The sequence below is a fragment of the Cornus florida genome, unplaced genomic scaffold, assembly GCF_030987335.1.
Source record: "Cornus florida cultivar Cherokee Brave unplaced genomic scaffold, ASM3098733v1 CherokeeBrave_3.0.0_Hap2_Chr01, whole genome shotgun sequence".
NCBI classification, from domain to species: Eukaryota; Viridiplantae; Streptophyta; class Magnoliopsida; order Cornales; family Cornaceae; genus Cornus; species Cornus florida.
Genome location: NW_026775571.1, coordinates 64,110,139 through 64,129,507, shown reverse-complemented (window position 1 = coordinate 64,129,507; position 19,369 = coordinate 64,110,139). Strand labels below are relative to the sequence as shown.

Genomic DNA, 19,369 nt, shown 5'->3' with positions numbered 1-19,369 from the left:
ACTGAAGTGCAACGATGAACTAAACGCTGCTTGAAGTCCTTCCCAGAATTTCGAGGTGAACTTGGCATCCCTATCCGACACAATAGCCATTGGAACTCCATGCAATCTCACAATCTTTTTCACATAAAGTGCATCAAGTGCCTCCGCATCATCTGTTACTTTAATAGGCAAAAAGTGAGACGTCTTGGTCAATCTGTCAATAATTACCCATACGGCTTCGTTTCTATGCTGTGACCTAGGAAGACCTATTACAAAATCCATTGCAATCTCCTTCCATTTCCATTGCGCTACCGGCAATGGCTGCAACAAACCCGCTGGTCTCTGGTGCTCAGCTTTCACCTGCTGACAGGTAAGGCATTTGGCTACAAACTGTGCAATATCTCTCTTCATCCCACTCCACCAATATTGTTTTCTCAAATTATGATACATCTTGGTACCACCTGGATGAACTGCAAAACGGGAAGTATGAATTTTCCATAAGATGTCCTCACGGCAAACTGTGGGAACGACCAACAAACCCCTGAACCATAGACCACCATCTACATATAGGGTCCAATCTTTCACTGTCTCCCTACTGGAGATCAAAGTATGAATGGCATCCAAATCCAGATCTTGTCTCTGCGACCCAATCACTCGTTCGACAAGAGTAGGCTGAGCCACAAGACTAAACAAGAATGTTGATTCACTGCAAACATCGTCGTCAAGGCAACGTAATCCCATCTCTGCCAAATCCTCAAGCATCTTCCATTTCCGAATGGCTAATCCAGCCAAAGTCCCACAAGATTTCCGGCTTAAGGCATCAGCTACCACATTAGCCTTGCCCGAATGGTACTGCAAGTCAAAGTTGTAGTCTTCTAAGAATTCAACCCATCGCATTTGTCTGTTATTCAAGTCCTTTTGGGAGAAAAGGTACTTGAGACTTTTATGGTCCGAGAAAACATCAAATCTCTCACCATACAAATAATGTCTCCAACACTTCAAAGCAAAGACGACTGCCGCTAACTCCAGGTCATGAGTAGGGTAGTTAAGCTCGTGAGTTTTCAACTGTTGAGATCCATAAGCCACTACTCTACTATCCTGCATCAGTACATAACCCAATCCATCACGTGTTGCATCGCAATAAATCACATAACCCAAGCCACGCTCGGGTATCACCAACACTGGAACCGTGGTCAACCTTGTCTTCAACTCCTAAAAGGAAGACTCACAGGCTGCATTCCATGCAAACTTAATCCCTTTCTGGGTCAATCTGGTCATAGGAGCTGCCAAACGGGAAAAATCCTTCACAAATCTTCGATAGTAACCTGCTAGACCAAGGAAACTTTGGGTCTCAAAGACATTTTTAGGTTGCTCCCAATTTAAAACTGCTTCGATCTTCGATGGATCAACTAACACTCCACCTTTTGAGACAACATGTCCCAAAAACTTCACCTCTTATAGCCAAAACTCACACTTTTCATATTTGGCATACAAATGGTGCTCCCATAGAATCTGCAACATAGTACTCAAATAGACCTCATGCTCCTCCCGAGTTCATGAATATACAAGGATGTCATCCACGAAAACTACCACAAACTGGTCCAAGTAATCGTGGAAGACGCGGTTCATTAAGTCCATAAATGCCGCTGGCGCATTAGTCAAGCCAAATGGCATAACAAGGAACTCGTAGTGTCCATACCGCATACGGAACGCTGTTTTCAAGATATCTTCATCCCTCACTCACAATTAATAATAGCCAGACCTCAAGTCAATCTTTGAGAAACAGCTGGCTCCTCTCAACTGATCAAATAAATCATCTATCCTTAGCAAAGGATACTTGTTTTTTATGGTGGCATGATTCAACTTCCGGTAATCAATGTACAACCTCAAAGAACCATCCTTCTTCTTTGCAAATAAAACCGGTGCACCCCACGGTGACACACTAGGTCGGATGAAACCTTTCACTCTCAAATCATTAAGTTGTTTCTTCAATTCTTCTAATTCAATTGGCACCATACGATACGGTGCCATAGAGATTGGCGCGGTACCAGGCATTAAATCAATAGCAAACTCCACCCGGTGTGGAGGCAATTCAGTCAAGTCCTCCGGAAACACATCCAGAAAGTCACGTACAACCGCTGGATAATCGACCCCACCAAACTCAACATCGTCATCAACGAAAAGACTAGCCAAAAAGAATGTCTGCCGATCCTGACCCCTAACACCATAGAATGAATGAGTAAGGGGATCACACCGATCTCCCACAAAACAGAAACAATCCCCATCCGGGGTACACACTGACACTCTGCCCCTGAAACAATCAATAACGGCTCTAAAAGATGACAACCAATCCATCCCAAGAATGACATCAAACCCTTTCATCTCGAGAAGGGTAAAATTAAACTCAAGAATCCGTCCGGCATTGATAATAGAACAATTCCTACAAACTCTACCAAGAGTGACTGAACCCCCAATGGGCGTGTCAACGCAAAGTGGTCTATCTAACTGACTGACCTCCAAACCCAATGCCGTGCAAATGATGAAGCAATAAATGAATATGAAGCACTAGAATCAAATAACATTCGAGCCCAAGAATGGAACACAAGGAATATACCCTTGACAACTGGAGGACTGGATGATGGCTCGACTGGAGTAAGTGCAAAGACACGACCCTGAGTCCTCTGCCCCTGTGAACTGCCTGTCTAATAACCAGACTACTGAGTGGGTGCACTTGAAGAAGCTCCCCTACCCGGTCGAGAACTCTGGGTTGATACGGCTGGCTGAGACGGCTGAGGTGGTGGTGGCGGTCGAAACCCTGACTGAACTATGGTAGACTGCATCAGCCTCTGCTGTGAACCTCTACCTCTGCCCAAACCACTACCTCGCTGTGGACAATCTTTCACCCTATGGCCCTACTGGCCACACCCAAAACATCCACCAAATGCCACCTGAATCTGAGTACACTTAGATTTGTGGTGCCCTGACTACTCACACTCGAAACAAACTATCTGAGATACCTGGGTCTAAATGCACTGGGATTTGAAATGCCCTGGCTGTCCACATCTGAAACAAGTGACACTAGGTCTAGAAGACCCCATAGACACGGAAACTGTGGGTGTGGATTTGGCTGACTGTTGTCCCCTGAACCATGACTACTCATACTTCTGCTTCTTACTTGATTGACCCTCGGAGAAAGCACCCATACTCCTGTTGTGCTTATAAGACTCTCTGATAGCTTTGCTATCCTTGCTTTCAGCTTCAACCACTAAGGCCTTCCGCACTGCCTTCGTATAATCTGTCGGTTCTGAAGCGGCCGTAATTGGCCTGATGGTAAGATCGAGGCCATTAACAAACTTCTCTATTTTTCCTTCCTCATCATTGGCAATCCCCGGTGCAAACCTCAAAAGCGATGTGAACTTATTTTCATATTCAGTGACTGTCATGTTCCCTTGCCTCAACCCATCAAACTCTTTCTTTAACTCTCTCCGCTTGGGTGTCGGAAAATACTTTTCATAGTACAACTTCTTGAACGTGTCATATGTTATGGTGTCCAAATTATGGGTGTGAGAAACAGTCTTCCACCAAATCTCAGCATCCCCAACAAAGTTATAAGTTGCTAATATAATCTTCAACTTATCCGTCGCCAAATTCATGGCGTTGATATGTTTTTCCACCCTATCCATGAAACTATCCGCAACAAGTGAATCTGGACTGCCCTCAAACAAGGTTGGCATCAACTTCATGAACTTGGCAATGTGATAAAGAGTATCATCCAACTCATTTGTCTTTGGAGGTGGTGGTGGTGGTGGTCGTGGTGCTAGTGGTGGCACAAACTGTGACGATGATGCTTTTGCCGGCCGAAATGCTTTAAAAAGAGCTGCCTAAACGGTCAACTACAACTGTTCCTCATTCATCTGAAAAGGTGGGTCAACGATCTCCCTCGCTTGTCCCCCTCTTGGTCACGTAACAATATATCGTCTTCAACTTGCTCCTGATCCCTTTCTACGGGATTGGAGCTAGAACTTTCCCCGGGATCCCTTCTTGGTGGCATGACGCTATAAAATGAGAAAATGGATCAAAACAATGACACTTACACGTGTACAAGAACGGAGTCCTCACATAATTGACTCGATAAGGAATGACAACACTTAAACACTTTCCATACTCCCTGAAAAGAAATCCCACCAATGATAAGCATGATCATGCCAATAATACACAACAACGTTAAGCACTTGGCACGTAATTATATAAGCAGTTAAACAATTAAGCCTATCTTTCAAATGATTAAACACCTTAACACATAAATATATAGGCATGCAATCACATAAGCAATTAAGCAAGTAACAAATACTTAACTCTCCATGCAAATCTAAGGTAGGCCTCTACCCGTCGTCCAAATAGTATTCGAACCATCGCACTGATACCAAATTTGTAACGACCCAAATCCACTGGGTCCAGATCGTTAAACGGATCTTTATCCGACCCAAAATCATCCAAGGGTAATATGGTCCTTTCACGTTAAATTTGTATATTAAAACCCAACAAGGGCAAAATGGTCATTTGCCACGAGTCTAATAGTATAAGATTCAAAGGGCATAATGGTCACTTACTTATGTCACTTAGTAAATATGATAGAGTTTGGGGCAATATAGTCTTTTCTATGGTTAAAATATAATTATTGCATTTTACTGAGTCTTATAATGTGTAACAATATATTTGAGTAGGTGGTCAAGGGCAAAATGGGAAAATAAGTCACAAATGTTTACTACACAGAACTGGTCGATGTATGGGGATCACACGTCGACTGGTTTGGGACATGCACAGTAGAAAACCCACTGCCAAGATACCGGTCGACGTGTGAGAAGCTACATGTCGACTGGTTCTGGTTTGGGACGTATATAGTAAAAAGGCTACTGCCAAGATACCGGTCGACGTATGGGAATTTTACGTCCTGGTTCTGGGTTATCCACACTTGAAATTTTCATTATCCGAGATACACCAACATTGATAACCAACCACCCTACCCTACACACCATACATACGTACGTATTTGAATACATTTTAACATCTAATACCTTAACAACAACAACAATATTAATATAATTTACAACACGTTACACGAAATACACTAAAAGATTTAGTGCAAATAAGCATAATTACAATTCCCCAATGGCCATATACAAAATGAAACTAGATACTTCATAAGTTACAAAATGATACACTTTGGGTCAACACTTTACAAAATGGGGCCTAATACAAAAGGTAGTAAAAGATACATTCTTGTAATACAAACTAAGACGGTGGTGGATTGTCGCCTGCCATTTCTTTTCCCGAACCTAAAAATGTTAAAAAAAAATATGGGGTAAGCTAAATGCTCAGTAGGAAGTGTCTACGACACACTTCTTGTGACCTCGTGAATCCACGTAAGGAATAGGTAAAAGAAAACGGGATCATTGCATAGAGGTACATGGCAATAACTACAGCGACAAGTAAATAAAAATTGTCACCCAAACACATACACACCATATATTCTAATGAAGTGCAATGTCGTGCAATGTCACTCCCCATATCCGAAACATTTCCGTTTCAACTTTTAAACCGTTAGTGTAATCCGACCTAAGGCACCTCTAAGGCGTCACAAAAGGAAGATTGGCTAACCATCCACGACCACAAGGCACATCCAAGGCGTCGCATCCGGCCTGGTTAGCTCAACCATAATCCCCTCTAGATTACACTAACACCACGGACCACTAGGCGCCTCGTAGGCGTCCGGGTTTTCACAAACACTTTTAGAAAACTTTTCCCAAAATAATTTCACTTGTTTTAAAGACATTTTTCCCTTTTTCTATCCCAATGAATGCATGGAATGTTTTATACTTCAATTCAACAATTCTACCATAAAACTCTCACACATGCTATATATAAAGCAAATTTCCAAAATACATAATTAAAATTCTCATTTAACTATAACATTGCATAACAAGCATTAACAAGCATATAAGACATGGAATCAGCCTCATGTAAGCATGTTTAAACACTATAAAACAACTAACAATTAGTCACATATATTCCATATCTATCATTTAAACCATTTGCAAGAACTTAAACTAATTAAACATGCAATTCAACAATTTATAAAGAATTAACTCACAAATGGCATACGAACTCATGTATTAGAACACCCCTACTTTAATGGAAATGAAAACCCCCAAAATTCCAAACCAAAGCCCTAATTTTCAAAATTCCTAAGATGGCCAAAAGTGTGAATTGCTCCTATCAAAGCGTAGGTCTTAACAAGCTCTTTGATTTGCCGCAAACGGCGCCCAAAATTTCCAAGAGATGAAAAAGTAATTGAAGATTGAAGCTTGAAGCCAAAAAGAAAAGAAAAATGAAGAGGAAAGAGGGAGAGAGAGCTAGTGCCGGGTGAGAGAAGGAGAATGAGGCCAATGTTGGTCTCTAAATCACAAAAATATCTAGTGGTGGGTCCCACTACAAAATTTCCTTTTTAACTTTTCTTTTTCCTTCTATTTCCCACTACACACATATATATGCATATATCTATACAAAATAGCACACAACCACATTAAATATGCACAAAATAGTTACGTATGGTATGCAATGAACCCAAGATAAAATTCCTCTACACAATGACTCCGGTAGCAGGTCCCACCCTGGACTATCCGACCCGAAAAATGGAGAAAAGTCGAGATGACAACCGATGCATTTCCAAGAGTCCTGAACTCAGGGAAATGTCCCACCTAACTCTCGAACCAAGCCGGCATGCCCCATGATGTTCGGCACGTAAAACGAGAAAGAGAATAAAATACCCCCGAAAATCATAAAATTCCAAAATTTGGAAAATGACAAAATTCAGGAACATTACAAAATCAGTAGCATTGAAGAATGCTCCTGAAAATCTCAATTTAACCTCACCTGATATATATTCAAAAAGACATTTTGAATGTCGCTGCCATTGAAACTATTAATGTTATTATTAGTGATATTGGAGATGAACTATTTTCTATCATGATTGATGAATCTCGTGACATATTATCAAAGGAACAAGTGGTTGTTGTATTTCGTTATGTGGATATGGATGGTGATGTAATTGAACATTTTATAGGTGTGGAACATGTTACAAGTACCATTGCTCTTTCACTTAAGATGGCAATTGATGAACTATTTTGTAGGCATGGATTGAGTATAATTAACTAGATTGCGCAGACAAGGATATGATGGAGCTAGTAATATGCAAGGCGAGTTTAATGGTCTTAAAACACTAATTTTAAAGGAAAATGAATGTGTTTTTTATGTCCATTGTTTTGCTCATTAACTACAGTTGGCTCTTGTAAAAGTTACAAAAAGTCATATTGATATCACTACTTTTTTTAGCTTTGTTGCTAATGTCAATGTTGTTGGGGCTTTATGTAAACGTCGTGATATTCTTCATGAAAAACAAACTACCATGGTTATTGAAGCACTCAATAATGGTGAAATTGAAAGTGGACGGGGTCTTAATCAGAATACATACTACTTTGAAACGTGATAGTGATTCATGTCGGCGCTCTTACTATAATACTTTAATCAGCTTGATTTCCATGTACTCATCTGTTATTGATGTGCTTGAGATAATTAGAGATGATGGATCATATGTTGAACAGATATTTGAAGCAAAAATTTTATTGACACTTATGCAGTCATTTAGTTTTGTCTTTACTTGGGCTACATTGGGAGTTACAAATGAATTGTCAAAGGCGCTGTAAAAGAAAAATCAAGACATTGTAAATGCTATGTCCTTGATTAAAGTATGCAAGAAACTACTTCAAATGATGAGAGAGAATGGTTGGGATTCTTTACTCGATCAAGTTTCTTCTTTTTGTAAAAAAAAAAACATAATATTGAAGTTCCCAATATGAATGATACACTTGTAACTCTAGAGCGATCACGACGTAAAGCTAATGAAATCACAAATTTGCATTCCTATCGTGTGGAATTGTTCTATGTTGTGTTGGACATGCAACTTCAAGAACTAAATAGTCGTTTCAATGAGTCAAACATTGAGTTGCTTATTTGCATATCGTGTTTGTGTCTAGATGATTCATTCGCTGCTTTTGATAAGGAAAAATTAATCCGACTTGCTGAATTTTATCTAATAGATTTTGCTCCGTTAGACCTCCTGAAACTTGGTGATCAACTTAACACCTATATTATTGATATGTGCTCTAACAAGGAGTTTTTAAATTTTAAAGGAATTGGTGATCTTACTCGAAGAATGGTTAAGACAAAAAGAGACAAGGCTTATCCATTAGTTTACTTGCTTTTGAAATTGGCATTGATTTTGCCGGTTGCTACTCCCACAGTGGAGAGGGCTTTTTCTGCCATGAATATTTTGAAAACTCGATTGCGCAATCGAATGGAAGATCAATGGATGAATGATATGATGGTTGTGTATATTGAGAGAGACATATTTAGTACTGTTGGGAATGATGTTATTATTCAACGCTTGTAGAATATGAAAAATTGTCAAGGGTAGTTGTGAATGTACTAAATAAAAGTATTATAAATCAATATTTTAATTTTTACATATATTATTTTGGTTCAAATTATATATATATATATATATATATATATATATACATGGGCAAAGTATAGAAAACTCCCTCCACTTGTAACATTTTCCAGTACCCCCTCTTGTCTATGTTTTTTACCAAAAAACTCCCCTTGACTTGTAACATTTTTCCAATAAATCCCTCTTATCTAATTTTTTTACCAAATAACCCCTTTCAACTATCTAAAGTGGGTAAAAGAGTTGATATTTGGACCAAAATGCCATTTTATCTAAATCTTAATTCTCTCAAATTTCAAAAATTCATATCTCACAAACCATACATTTAAAAATTATAAATAATATATGCACGGAAAGCTTATGAAATAAAGATTCCAAAAATATAAGAATTGTATAATAAACCTTCATAACCAGAGAAAAATAGGCAATCTAAAATCTACTCTAACAATTTTATTTTATTTTTCAAAAAATAAAATACTCATGATATTTGCAAGGAAATTTTTAGAATCATTCATTTACATATGGAGCCGAATGTATAAAAAATTTAGCTCCAACAGAGATCGATTTCATGAGATATCATATTTTGCGTCAAAACATTTTTATTTTTTTATAGACTCACCATTTTTAAAAAAAAATAAATAAATAAATACTCGGTCTCTATTGGGGCTAATTTTTTTATATGTTATGCTCCATATGAAAATGAATAATTTTGAAAATTTTCTTGCAAATAACCTGAGTATTTTATAAATAAATAAATAAAAAAAATTATTGCAGTAGATTTTTAGATTGTCTATTTCTCTCTGGTTATAAAATTTTGTTAAACAAATCTTATATTTCTAGAATCCTTATTTTATAAGCTTTTCGTTCATATATTATTTGCAATATTTGGATGTATGGTTTGTGAGATATTAATTTTTGAAATTCAAAAAAATTAAATTTTAAATAAAAGGGTATTTTGGTCCAAATATCAACTCTTTTACCCCCTTAAATAGTTGAGGGGGGTTCTTTGATAAAAAAAAAAAAGTAGATAAGTGAATTTATTGGAAAAGTTTACAAGTCGAGGGGAGTTCTTTGATAAAAAAATTGGATAAATTACACATACACCCCCTGAGGTTAGGTCATATTTCAGCTAAATGGAGATTTTGATTTTAACTTTCACTTACACCCCCAATTTACTTTTTGAACTTTGACATATGTAAATTGACCATTTTACCTTCAATTTTTTTCATACAAAATATATCTAATATTAAATGACAAAAAAAACCCGTGTGTGTGTATATATATATATATATATATATATTGTTTGTAAATACCAAAATCGTGATCACCCCCAACAACCATGGAATCGCTAGTCGCGGTGCTTGAACCATCCAATCCCATCTTCGATTTTCATCTTCAGCCCCATCATTGCAACTTCACACATCAAAAAACACACAAACCACACTCATTTTCATACGCAAACCCATTTCATACCCCTCTCTGCAACTTCACACATCAAAAAGGCTAAAAAAAAAAAAATACCATTTGTATGTATACATGGCATATATATAGCGGCAACGGCAGTCTCGATACCCAAACCCAGCATACGGAGTCTCGATATTCACAGTTGAGAATCTGGAAATACAAAAGTAGGGCCCAGCTCCATCAACTACAGATCAAGTTCTCCTTTGGCTGGCTTTCTTATGGATAGGGCTTGTGCGAGTGTTGAATTTCAAAGAACTTACATTTCGTGTCACCAGAACCTACATCTCAAAGAGATGTTGAAAGAGTATTTCAAAGATTGGAGAAATTTTCCAGAGAGAAAAAGTGAAGGGTATGAAATGAGATAAGGCTAAATATTGTATTGGTACTGAATGGTGGGTCTTCCACACATGGGGACAAAAGTTCATTCATCCTTTTCTTTTTGCCCTGTAATCTCTGACATTTTTTTTTGGGTTGAGCAAGTGTATTAAATTCTCATTTTATCTGATTTATTTATTTATTTAATGCCGACTTTAAAAGTGTTGCTTACCTATGATCCAAGAATTAGAAGTTTAGTGGATGCGAACGCCTTGAACTCTGGCAGTTTTACTGCTCTCGATTTTCTAGATGTTCTGCCTTATGGAGGGAAGATGGAAGATAGATATGGAGCTGATGATATGAGGAGGAAGAAGAGGAAGCTGTATGTTAGGGGTACTTTGGTCATAAAAATAGTGCACGGGAGATCAAAGGGTAGTATAGTCATTTCACACTTCAAAGTACTATACTCCCAACAAAAATTGACATTTGGGATATAAGTAAAATACTAAACCACTCATTCAAATATAAATAAAATCTAAAACCAAAATGTTAATCTATCTGAAAAATAATTTACCCTCAAGGGATTTGAGTGTAATTTATCCTAAAAAATTAGACGAGAGAGTTTACTGGAAAACGCTACAAGTTGAGGGAGATTTTATATACTTTACCCTATATATATATATATATATATATATATATATATATTATTACTAATAAAAGTGGATTCATTTTCTAATATTTATATACATTTCAAAATACTTAATTTATTTTAAAAATTCATTACTTTGACTTTTCAATTTTCACTGCTATAGAGTTGTTTTCTTTTATAAAAGAATGTACAAGGAATATTTCAATTCTCTCTCTCTCTCTCTCTCCAAAAATTTAGTAAGGTCATCTTGAACCCTTTTTGTTGAAGACACATTTTTTATTAACATGCATCAAATTGGTTTTCAACAAAATAAAGTTCTAAAAAATCTATTGATGAATGATGTGAGAGAAATACGAACAGTTGCAAAGAAAGTTAACTGTAAATGTTTTTATATAATTGAATAGACATATCTTTTCATTAATAAGTGTGTAGTAGCCTATAAGAGTAGTCCAATAAAAACAATATACGCTTTACATCTGCCACTTTGTTTCTTTTCTAAACTTTTTTCCTTCATCCATCCAATATACTTCTAATTTTATATATATATATACATATATATATATATATATATATATCTCCTAAATTTATGGGCAACATGGCCATGAAAGAATTAATAAATGTTTTTCAACCTATAATTTTGGAGTCTTTCATTATCTTGACTCACCAAAAGGCGATAAGTAAGTTTCTCTTCTTTTAAAATGCTTTTATTGATATTTTCCTGAACTATTTTTATTTTATAATAGACTATTATTATTTTATAATACTATATTTGCACTATTTATATTATGTTAAAACAAATTATGTTTGTCTAACTATATAATGTGTTTATCGTTCCGAATTGCATTTCTGTCTAATTCCGTATTCATTTCCTGTTTAATTCTCTAAGAAATATTGTTCTTTTGTACGTTATCTGCTTTACCTAATTCTCTCCAAAGTATTTACGATTCCGATATAAAATGATATTTAATTCAATCACCTTAATATATATTTTATCTTTAATATGTGTATTAAATATATCTATATTTATTATGAAATGGGATTTATTTATTATTATTTATATACACTAAACTTAGTTTTTAAATTTAAAAAGAAAACATGACTTTAAATTTTTGTTTTCTCAAAAAACACGACTTTTCAAATAATAAGTATTGTCACAGACATCTTCTAACTACAAGCACCTCCTTTATTCTAAAATAATAAATATTTTTGTATCGTAATTATATATTTACATATTTTTTAATTTACATTATACACCTTTTGAATTCCTAAAGGTTACACTTTTTAGCATTTCAATATTTTTAAGATTCCTGTACTAACACCTCGGAGTGAAAAACATAAAATAAATAATTTATATATTTTGCTTACCAAGTACTGTGCTTTTACGAGGAGTTTCTTTTAAATTCAAATACTTATAAAGAACACCTTTTCTTTAGATAATATTCGATTAAAATACATCAGTTCTCAATTTTTTTTTGATAAGTACGTTCTTCTTTTTTTTTTTATTTTTTTATTTTTTGAAACTTAATAAGTACATTCTTTTCTTGTTCAAACCGCAAGACTATTGAAAGTATATACTTTCCGGATTCGATCTTGATAGTATATATTGATTTCATCGTATAAAAAGGTTAACAACAACCTAAATTACCTTCAAACCCCTTTTGTTGGAGACCAATCTTTATTAGTGTGCAACAAATTGCAAATCAAAACACAATTTTTTCAAAGGTATGAAATCCTTTTTTTTTTTTTTATTCAATTCACTTGCCCAAAGTTGGCTTGAATTGGAGTGTGCATATGCATTAAAAAGAAAATAAAATAATTAAAACAAAGAAAATCAATCCAATTGTTTCATGCTGACCCCAAATCTGTACTTTCTTCTGCGTCACTGTTCTTGAATTTTTGTTAAATAGACGTTTCAATTTGAAGATAACTCTTTAGAAATAGATATATATATTTTTTAATTAAAGTATATATTAAAGATGAAAATTTTAAATCATAAAGATCATTGAAACAAAAAAGAATAATTCAACTAATAAAAAATAAATTTACAAAAAAATTACATCATGTGCAATGTTGATTCTTCTAGTGTGTGTATATATATATATTATTGCTATTAAAGATTACCCCCACTCAAGGAAATTCCTGACTACGCCAATGATGCCCCCATTGTCCATATATCCCCTTCACCCCTGCCCTGCTCCCTTGAGTATACTCCACATCTGTGTTGGAAATATTGCCATACCCAGTTCGACTATGAGCAATTAAAGAACATATGGTCATGGTCTTCATTTCCTGCTAATGTCATTTTGGTTAAAATGACATAATCAGAGCTCCACAATAACTAAACGTAATTGAATTTCAAGGTTAGACACATTGGACACCTAGACACACACCTTAACTGGATGCCTACGCCCATCTCCATGCAAAAGTATGACATGTGCAAAGAATTATGCAAGAAAATAAGTTATATAATTTGAAGACATTAGTGCAGCAGTGAAATACCGTCTTAGAAAATTCATTGCCTTCCTCGTGAACATCGCATTACATTATTCACGTCTTACAAACAAGACAATAAAAATTAGTAGAAGATTCTTCTCTAGTAAAATGCAAAGCAAGGGTCGTTAGTATTTTCTTAAATACAAGTGCATAACATAATCATGTCATAAATTCATAACTATGTCATGTCAGATTCAAATTACTTGCAAACAATAATAAACAAGCGATGAAAAACCAAAAGGATCATCATTCTTAAGATTACGGTTAAAGCTGAGGACATCCATAGAAATTCATTATACAAAATTAATAATCTTAGGAAACTAACAATAGAATTGCATCTCACAAATTTTTTTGTTGAAGAATGACTACTTTTATTCAAACTAAAATGACAAGAATCAAACGCACACATTTTCATGAAAATAATCACAACATGCAACACCTCTTACCTCAAACAAATGGTCCAACAATTTAATAATCTGTGTCAACTTTTCAATATATAACTCACTTAGGATTTTCAGCATACCATTGACAAGGGGGAAAAAAAAACGAATCAGCACACTAGCTCCAGATCAGTCTAACAGTACAGTGTCCAACGGTCAAACTTTTTTTCTTTCTAGGTCTGATATTAAAGATTCAGTATTCATCCATTGCCAGAGGAGGACGAACAAAAAAATGATGATCAGCCAACATCAACATAATCACAAATAATAAATAATGTTACTGCAATTGGCCCAACGCTTGCAGTTGCTTGCCATTCCTATCAAAGCTATTGGGTGAAACAGGATCCAACTACAAAACCGCTTTAGAAGCTTAGTGACAGTTACAAATTTTCTTTGAACTTTTTATTTTTTTAGTATTGGACGATACTAATTTTTTTTCAACAGAATTTTTTGATTCATCAATGGCTAGAAGTTTATCATTCCTCAAGAAACATAACAGTTTCAAGGTAGTAGTGTCCTCGCTACATGGGATGGTGATAAACTTAGTCCAAGATGCCTTCACACCATATTCCTTTATCAACCACACCTCAACAGGACATCCATTAGGACTATATGGGAGAGGAAGTGCATACAAACATTCTTCCAAAGCTCCCAATGTGAAACGAAAAAACTGTTTCTCCTTGAATATCCAGGGACATCTCACTAAATACCTCCTTTGATAAGTCAAAAGAAAGAATTCAAAAAGAAAATGATAAACAAAAGGAACTCAAAAACACACTTACAAATTTATCCAGGCTTCTATGAGAAAACTTCTTAATTGTACCTCTACCAGTAGATATTTTAAAATTAAATGAAGCACCAATATTTAAATGATGTGGTACATCTACAATATCTAAATGCCTTCAAATTTCAAGGTTAGAGAAATTTGACACCTAGACACACACCTTATCGGGATCCTGCTTCCATCTCAATGCAAAAGTGCAATGTGCGCACAGAATTATATAAGAAAATAAGTTAATGTAATTTGTACACAAACATGCAACAGAACATTGTCCACTGCAGTAGTAAAATACTTGGGCTTTCAAGCATGAAAACACAGGTTCAAATGCCAAAGGTAAGGTTTGTATCTAATCTTCCGAGAGGAGGGTTTGACGATGGAGAAGATTAGGAGGATTGTAATTGGTAGTTGTGGGGGGATGGTTTGAGTAAGAATCAAAAATGGGTTTTGATGAATCCAATTTGCAATTGGGTGATGGGTTAGCTAGAACAAACTTGGGATTTTTCAGATATCCCATTTCTTGATTTACCGGTACTAGACTACTAGTGGTGGAGGAGGTCTGGATGACAGGATGCCGGCAATAGCAGAGGGTGGTAGGGAACCAAACATTGGTCACAGAAACCTAACTCCAATATCCATATCAAAATTAAACCCATCATATATGAGTATATTATATACACAATCACACACATTCAACCCATATCAAAGGTGCCGTTTCCATTACTCGCTCTGAAACAACATACAAGTATATATATACATCCATGTATGTATATGCATATACATATACGCATGTAAACCAAAAAATGAGGAACATGAAGAGAAAACCGAAGTGCCAAATCAACCATCATACCCAAATGCACATCTCTTGCTTTTTCATTTGTGATAATTTGAACTATTGATTCAATCCTTTGGTCTACGCCATTCCCATTCTTGATTTGAAGTTAACAAACCCTATTCCAATCCGATAGTCTTCAACGGGAGAGAGAGGGTGGAGGTGGTGGAGGCAGTCAGGTGGAGAGAAATGATGTGGCGGTGGTGGTGGGTGGAGAGAGACAAACTGGTGTTACTATATATTATTTTGCCATGTATACATATAAATTTAGCTCAAAAGAAGACAGACTGGTGTATATATTTCAGAAAGACAAAGGGCGTGGTGGTAATATCAAAGGCACAAAGCCCTTTGATGAGGCCCAAATCTTCAATGGGCATGTTTATGCACCGCCCTTGTTACCGTCTCACTAGTTCTGTCATCATTAAGGGCATCAATGCAATGTCAATTTTTTCTAAATAACTATGTCGGCCATGTCCTCACCATCTAATTGTTGAGTCATGAAGTGTGTTCCTTTTCAAGTAGGAGCAAAGACTTTAAACATTTAATGGGTAAAACCTAAGAAACCAGTGAGCATCAAGAAAGAGTGTGTGATGGAATGAGATAAAGTGTTGGTATAGGATAAAAAAGGTAATTTCACAGGAAAAGTAAATACTACTATATAAAAATTAGGATGAAAAGGTCATTTCTTAGGCAGTCACTCTGACTGGGATCTTAGTGTAGTAATCTCCAAGCTCAACCTCCATGTGTAAGCTTTTTGACTTACAGATGACTTGCAATAACTTTGCAAATTCATGGTGTTGCAATAACTTTGCAATATCATGCCTCCCTCATGAACATCACAATGCATCATCCATGTCTTACGAACAAGATAACAAAAATAGCAGAATATTCTTCACAGTAAGATGCAAAACAAAAGTCATTAGTATATTCTCTAAATACATCACATAATCATGTCAGGAAATCATAACCATTTCATGTCAAAATTCAAATTACCAAAGAAAAATAAATAAGCGAATTAAAAAACAAAAAGATCATTCTTGGAGATTACTGCTAGAGGTGAGGACAACCAAAGAGATTCATATACACTTTCATACGGTTGGTTTAATCAACCACATCTAATGTGTGCGGGAACAGTGGTTACTGAATTGAATATAACATATATTTATGCCATCCTTGATTACATCTGACTATGTTGCTTGAGCACAAACAACTTTAACTTCTATAATCAAAACGAAAAACAAATTTCCATCAAAATAATCACAGCAGCTCCCCTAACCACAAAGAAATAGTCAAACAGTTTGATTGTCTCTGTCGACTTTTCAACATATAAGGAACAAATATATTTTCAGCAAACCATTCATGGAAAATAAATAAATACTAAATAAAAATCAGCACATTAGTCTCTAGGCATAATGTCCAACACAGTCAATTTTTCTTTCCAAGTCTGACATTCAAGATTCAACATTCATCCACTGCCAGGGAAGGAAGTATAACTAAATGAAAATCAGCCACATCAACATAATTATAAATCATGTTATTGCAGTTCACCCCAGCACTAGCAGTTGCTTGTATTCACATCAAAGCTGTTGGGTTAACCACACTCTCCGCATACAAAACCGTTTGAGAAGAACTGGGAAAACTACAAATTCTCGTAAATCCTTTCAATTTAGTATTGTATGATCCTAATTTTATTTGATCATTGTAGTAGTGATCAATTGTCACTAGAAGTTCACCGTTCCTCAAAAGACACAACGGTTTCAAGCAAGTATTGCTCACAATACAAGGGATGGTGAAAAACTTAGCCCAAGATGCCTTCACACCATATTCCTCCATCAACCACACCTCAACGGAAGTTCCATTAGCACTAAATGAGAAAGACAGTGCATACAAATATTCTTCAAAAGCTCCCAATCCGTAAAATTCCGAATCTGTTTGGCCCTGAATATTATCTAGGGACATCTCACTAAATACCTCCTTGGATAAATCAAAAGTAACAATTACCCTATAAAGTTGTGCAAAACCAATGCCTTTGGGTATCATTAGCCAATGAAGAGCTCCATTCAAGAATATACCTAAATAATTATATCTCCGACGTTCATGTATTCTTCTCCAACTCAGATCTTGTATTCTTCTCCAATAATTATGTCTAAGACAAAACATATGGAATATGATACTTTTTGAGGTATCAGCAACAATGTCCATACCCAAAACTACCTTGTAATCGTTGTCGGAGGAGTCAAAACCAAACCCATAATAATAACAAATCCTACCAGAGAGTGGAGGAGTAATGGGTGGTTTTGGCAATTCCTTGGAGACTCTAGTGGAAGGGTTGTATATGATGACCTTGAATTTATCAACTACATAACAAATCAAACCATTGCAAGAACCAATTATAGAGACGTTGCTTTTTCGACTCCACAATGGACAATCCAACTCCAGTAGTGCATTCTTGTTGTTGTCAAGTAATGATTCATAGTCTATTGATTGGGGAGGGAAACTAGAGAGAAATACTTTCCGACAATTTTTTGAGAAAAGTGATCGATTGAGATGAAATTTGAAGAAATATGGATCAGAAATTAAAGACTGACATGGTTTGGAGATGCACCTGAATTGCAGAAGAGATTTAACTGGAAGTCTTGAGAATATGTCCAATTCGATTTCTTCAGGTAGGTTCTGGTTCAGGACCGCCATTGCGTCCCCAATTCTTCGATTTATGTGTTCAAGAAAGCGCACACAAATATATGCACACACAGGTGATGCGAGAGTGTCAAACTTTACTCTTTTGTTTGGAACCAAATTCTCATGGGATTTGAAATTGGAATTAGAAAAGGAATTGGAATTAGAATGGAATTCTACTTGAGAGTCTAGACGAGGAGAAGAACAGGGTGGAGGGGAGAGAAGATACTCCAGACACCGAAGAATCGATGAAGATTGAAGAAGAAGAAGAAGAAAAAGAACGTACCAGTAAATTACACTCACCTCCACATCCCAGGGTATACCAAAAATAAATAAATAAATAATAATAATAAATAAATAAATAAATAATATTAATAATTATAATTTGGGAAAAAAATTATATAAATTAAGTATACATAAATAAACAAAAGGTTCAAGTGCAAAAAAAACACTCTTTCAAATATGCCTTATTTGCAGATAATTCCCTAATTGGCCATTTCACAAGTGATAATAATATTCTTGAATCTTGATTTTATTTTTTATTGGTATATATATTTTTTATTTATGTTGAACAATTTCACAAGTTATAATAATATTCTTGAATCTTGATGTTATTTTTTATTGGTATATTTTTTACTTATTTATGATGTGTTCAATTTCCATAATGTTTGTGTATCTAAAATTTTGGAGAGGCAGCATTACTTTTTGAAGACTGCTACGACTGTGATTCATTATAAAAACAACAACTATAATTAATAAATTTATTCTATTTTTATGGAACATAAAAAATCTAATTTTGTAAGACAAAATTATCCTATTTTACTTGTTGACTATTATTCTCTCTTCTCTTTCTATTCCGTGTCTATATATATATATATATATATATATATATAGCTAACTTTTGTTCATGCATTATTATTATTATTATTTTGAATTGTCTTTAAATGGATTCATTATTTTCTTCTTCATTTTTTTCTTTCGGTTTTCATATATATATATATATTAAATCGTTGTTTCGTTGAAGTAATATTATATAATTGAGTTTTAGTTTATTTATAAAAGATAAAAGTGAATGGTTTAGTAAAGGCAGAGGCAGAGATAAGCATAATTGTGATGGGAGAATCACACTTATTGAATTTTAATTGAAGTAAAATTGTATAATTGATTTTTATTATTT

The 19,369-nt window shown here is 35.1% G+C and overlaps 2 protein-coding genes across 2 annotated transcripts; both read right to left on the bottom strand.

Moving 5' to 3' along the window:
- Positions 1-3,131: 3,131 nt before the first annotated feature.
- LOC132273572 (uncharacterized) lies at positions 3,132-4,030 on the bottom strand. The gene is made up of 2 exons (XM_059774544.1): positions 3,965-4,030; positions 3,132-3,860 (listed from the first exon to the last, which is right to left on the bottom strand). The coding sequence occupies exons 1-2, from the start codon at positions 4,028-4,030 to the stop codon at positions 3,132-3,134; spliced, it is 795 nt and encodes a 264-aa protein (XP_059630527.1).
- Positions 4,031-17,088: 13,058 nt separating this feature from the next.
- On the bottom strand, positions 17,089-18,207 carry LOC132273564 (F-box/kelch-repeat protein At3g06240-like). The gene has a single exon (XM_059774533.1). It carries the CDS (start codon positions 18,205-18,207, stop codon positions 17,089-17,091), a length of 1,119 nt encoding a protein of 372 aa, XP_059630516.1.
- Between the last annotated feature and the right edge of the window lie 1,162 nt (positions 18,208-19,369).

Bases quoted from the DNA above. Each gene is read 5' to 3' on its own strand.
- LOC132273572 (XM_059774544.1), bottom strand. From the start codon at position 4,030: ATGCCACCAAGAAGGGATCCCGGGGAAAGTTCTAGCTCCAATCCCGTA. The intron at 3,861-3,964 runs GTTGAAGACGAT...TTGACCGTTTAG, and splicing joins TAGAAAGGGATCAGGAGCAA to GCAGCTCTTTTTAAAGCATT.
- LOC132273564 (XM_059774533.1), bottom strand. From the start codon at position 18,207: ATGGCGGTCCTGAACCAGAACCTACCTGAAGAAATCGAATTGGACATA.